Here is a 4,492-nt window from a genome sequence, read left to right as displayed (position 1 = left end):
CGGTCGGACGCACCGTCGGTTGCTATGGGGACCCCCTCCCCACGTCCAGGCCTGAACCAATGGGCATCACCGCTGATGACCTCATGCCCCAGGCCCCGGGATTCAATTGGCTCTTTGGAAGCCAGAGTGCCCCTCTCCAACTGCGTCACCGTTGGGAATCCCCCGACGACCCCAGCTGCTGTGGCCTGCTGAAAGAAGGGCGAGCTGGGAGCTCACAATTTGATGAATGAACGAATAAGCAGAGGAAGGAAAGAACTACTGGAAGAGAAGAAAAGAGAGAGGGGTCACATAAGAAGATCAAAGCTTCAGGGTTTAGCTTACAGGGAAAGAGGGTGATTGGCAACCCCGCAAATTGTGGAGCAGAACCCGGGTCGCGGGTGTTCTAGGCTCTTGGAAAGACGAGACAGAGTGAGGCAAAGATGACCAGTTTTCGCATCTGCTGGGGAGAGACTAGGGCGGGCCCAGCGAACTGAGGGCCCCACCCTGGGCCGTCCAGCGCCACCGAGTTTAGGGGATATCAGTGACGCCCCAAAACTCACAGGCCCGCCCAGCCTCCTGGAACCGCACCCCGGATCGCGCCTCGAGGCCTTCTCATGGGTCGGGCCCAGTCGCGGAAGGCCGCCCAGCACCTTCAGCCCGCCTCGGCCCCGGGAGAGGACCTGGCCCTTTGGGGGGCCGGGGCTGGCCCGACTGAACGCGCAGGGCCAGGTGTGAGGAAAGGGCGGGCGGGCCAGCGTTTGCGAGCCAGGGAGCGGGCGAGGGCGCGTGTCCGAGGGCGGGGCAGCCGCCCGCGACCCGCGCCTCCCGCACCTGCCGGCTCCGCACACCGGGCAGCGAGCGCGCCCCGCTGGGTGGGCGAGGGGGGTGTGGGGCCGCGGGCCGCAGGGTGAGACCCCCACCGTCGTCAGTGGAAGCCAGGGGCTCGTCACCAGTCGCCCCCGCGCGCCCCGCCTACTGGGGGGGGGAGGCAGCAGTGCCCTCGGTTCCCACGGCGACACACGGACCCCCTCCTGGATGACAGGGGAGACGCGACTCGAACCCAGGACCGGAAGGCCGAGCCGCGGCTCACCCTCCAGCTCAGAGGCCACCCGCTCGTCGCCCCAGCCCTGTGCGGTTGGCGGAAGAGAGTGGTGGGGCCGAGGGCGCGGACGCGCGAACACGCAGGCACGTGCGCTCCAGACGCGGCGTTTTCTGCACGGGGCCTCGAACCCGGGAAGGGGTCGACCGGCGTCTGCTCCGCCCGCGGGGCAGAGCAGTGCAATGAGCGAGAGCGAGCGGGGTCTGACCGGGGTGTGAAGGCGTGGGGGAGGGGCCGGCGATTTCCAGAGTTCCGGCGTCTGTCAGTCTCCCGCCCCCCCCCCCGGCGCCCCCAGCCCCGCGTGTTCACACGCCGCCTCTCGCTGCCGCAGCCGGGCCGAGCTAATCAGCACAACATCCACCTATCGATCGCTGGCTCGGTGCCAGGCCGGCCGGCACGGTGCCAGCGGAGGCTGCGGGGCACCGGGGCGGGTGGATGACAGCTGCGGGGGAAGGGGCACCCCTCACCCCGGCTCCACCCAGGACACCGTTCAGAAAGAGGGCTCTAGTTCGGCTTGGGGGGGAATCATAGCCTTGCCTGCCAGAGGTGGGAGAGACAGTGCGGGGCTGAGAGCAAAGGGGGCCCTCCCTCCTCGGCCCCACCCCCTCCTCCTTATAAAAGCGAAGAACAAAGAAGCCGCTGGGGAAGGAGGCTTTGATCTGACCCCACCTTCTCAGTTCTAGGCCAGGCACCGCCCAGACTGCCCTTGGGGAGGGGGAAGGATGCCCAGCTCTCAGGGACCCAGGCATTCTGAAACTCGGTGCTGTCTCTCTAGCAGTCCTGGCTTTTGCCCCAACGCGCTGCTTAGTACTACCATGGCTTGGGCAGTGCCCCAAGTGGGTGGGCTATCGGGGGCATCTGCCCCCTCCCCAGCACAGGAAGCCAGCTAGGGAGGTGGGAGAGGGTGCCAAGCTCTACAGCTGCCACTGGCACCCACCCCACACTGCCCAGAGGGGTGCCCACGGAGGCCTGGAATAGATGGCCTGGGCACAGCTGGTATGGAGGTCAGGCCAAGTGAAGCTGAGAGCAGAGGCCGCAGGGAGTCCGGGTGTCAAGGAAGGAGCCAGAGGGTGCTAGATGGGGGAGAGCAATCAAAAGTTGGGTGGTTTATTGAGGGTTTGGTCCAGACACTTATAAAAATACAAACTGGCATGATACTCAACCTCATAGCAAGTCCGTCTTCACAGAAGACAAGTGAGTGACCCCCAGGGGAGGGGAAAATGCTGCCCCGGGGAAGAGGCCCACAGGGTACTGGGCACAGATGACAGGCCTGGACTTCCTCCTTGCCCTGGTCTGCCAATCTACCTGTTCCCAGGTCTTCGGTCTTGGCCCCAACAGACTCAAGGATTCAATCCTGCCAAATCCCAGTCTTTCTGGGGGGACAGGATGAGAAGGTCAAAGCAGCTGACAGAGACCCTATGTTCGTCTTGCCTGGGCTCCAGGGTGCCCAGGGCTGTGTGCAGCTCCCCTGCAGCTCCTCTTCAGCCTGTGATAAGGGGCCAGCCCCTGGAAGGGTCACCTCAGACCCTCTGACCTCCCGGTCACTCTTCCATTGGTCTGGCTGGCTTGACGCTGCCAGCTGGAGAGGCAGGGGCCCCTCCTCCAGGGAGTCTTGGGAGAGCTCTCGCTCCTGGGGGTAGCAGGAGGGGTCTGCTTGGCTCAGAGAACTCGCAGGAGACGCAGAATTGGGAGCAGCAACAGCAGCAAGAGACAGAGGGGGCTGAGGGCGCCTCCCCCTTGCCACCCTGATGTGCCGCTCTCTCCAGGGCTTCCAACGGGGTGGGCTGACTCCGACCCTGCGAGGGAGGGGCAGCACTGAGGGACCGTCCCCTTCAGCAGCCTCCTTCCTGCCCTGCGCCTGGGCTCTTCACTCGCAGCCCAGTTCAGCTGAGGCTTTGAGGGATACTGCCCTGGAGATGCCATTTCCTTGGCCCAGCATAAAGGGGTACGGTGGAAGCCCCCGCAAAGATAAATGGGGGAGCAGAGGCCACAGCTGAAAACCCCACCTGGACCCCTCAGGGTTTGATGCTCCAAGACTCGCCCCCACTTCCCTCACTCCAAGGGCCCCACATTCGCCAGAAGGGTTGCTTCCCGCACCCCAACCCACTTACTGCTCTCCTTGCAGCAGACAGACACCTGGAGCCTCAAGCACTTGCCAGAACTCTCCGGAGTTGGTACCGCTGGGTGGTGGGAAATTGGGAGGAAGAAGTTAGCACAGGCTAGTTTGCACGCCTGATTCCTTCAGACCTTCCGCTTTGTCTCCTCTCCAGTTCCCTGGAAAGCTTCGCCTTACTTTTGGTCCACACCCCGGCGCCAGGCCCCAGCCGTGCCCTCCATCATGTCCCCTTTCCCGGCTCCTCTTGCTTTCTCCTCCTCTCTGCAGACTCCCCTAGATGTCTCCCTACTCAGTATTAGACCCAGGTCCCCCACCTTCATTCCCAGACCCCTCCCTTCCCCACACCTCAGGCTCTCTGCCTAGACCGTGGCAATGGTAGGGTGCCCCATCCCCCCGACAGGCAGTGTGCCCCCCTCACTCACAGATGTAGTAGTAGGTCTCTCCAGGCAAGAACTCAAAGCCAAGCGAGAAGGGTGTGAAGCGCTGAATCTTCTCAGAGAATCGAACAGGGCCGAAGGGAGCGAAGGGGAGCGCACACTCCCAGCGCTTGAAGGCACCCGGCCCCTGGGCCTGGCAGGCCTCATAGCCTGGCCGGTCCACCATATACAAAGCGAACGTCTCGGGGCCGTCAGGGGGCCCGGGCCCCTCATAGTGCGGGCAGAAGATGTCTAGGTAATCGTTGAGGTCCAGCTCCACCAGGCCGTCTCCTCCCAGCAGCCTGCAGGCATAGGCAGGTGCAGGCTGAAGGGGCGCGGGGCAGCTCACGGGGTGGGCTCGGTGGTCCCCGCCGGCCTCTCCCCCACCCACCGGAGAGGGAGCAGCTCAGCAAGGCCTGAGGTTCCCAACCTGACAACTCTTGAGAGACAGAGTCAAGAGATGGGGGGGGGGGGACCGATTTGCAGGTATTGAGAGGTGAAGGGACTGTGGTGCCCATAACCTCATGGCTCGAGCCTGAGACGGTCACTCGCCACACCCTACACTTTCAGGCTGGAGCTGCCAGCAACTCTCCAGCCCCAGTGCCCCACAGAGGGCCTGGCATAACACTGTACTCGGTAAACGTCAGGTGTATGGCTGCCCGAAGAAGCCGGGGCGCAGACACGAGGATACAAATCTGGGCCGGCAGTGCAGGCACGGCCTCAGAGATGTATGGCCTCAGAGACGGACGCCGGGAACAGTGTCCCCATCAGCACAGGCAGAGAGAGGAAGACTGCTTTCTAGATCTCAATGCAATGGAGAAGAATGTCACAGGAAAGAAAGAAAGAAAGAAAGAAAGAAAGAAAGAAAGAAAGAAAGAAAGA

The 4,492-nt window shown here is 63.2% G+C and overlaps 1 protein-coding gene across 1 annotated transcript in view; it reads right to left on the bottom strand.

The window, feature by feature from the left end:
- Window positions 1-2,157: 2,157 nt before the first annotated feature.
- Window positions 2,158-4,492, bottom strand: part of EFNA4 (ephrin A4) — a 4,942-nt gene continuing 2,607 nt past the window's right edge. Inside the window, exons 2-4 of the mRNA XM_040634564.1 lie at window positions 3,617-3,912; window positions 3,190-3,258; window positions 2,158-2,874 (exon numbers count right to left, since the gene is read on the bottom strand). Of these exons, the coding sequence (XP_040490498.1) occupies window positions 2,738-2,874; window positions 3,190-3,258; window positions 3,617-3,912 (502 nt within the window). The 3' untranslated portion in view covers window positions 2,158-2,737. The remainder of the gene's footprint in view (window positions 2,875-3,189; window positions 3,259-3,616; window positions 3,913-4,492) is intronic.

Source organism: Ursus maritimus, unplaced genomic scaffold, assembly GCF_017311325.1.
Source record: "Ursus maritimus isolate PB19 unplaced genomic scaffold, ASM1731132v1 scaffold_2, whole genome shotgun sequence".
NCBI lineage: Eukaryota > Metazoa > Chordata > Mammalia > Carnivora > Ursidae > Ursus > Ursus maritimus.
This window is presented reverse-complemented; position numbering and strand designations above follow the sequence as displayed.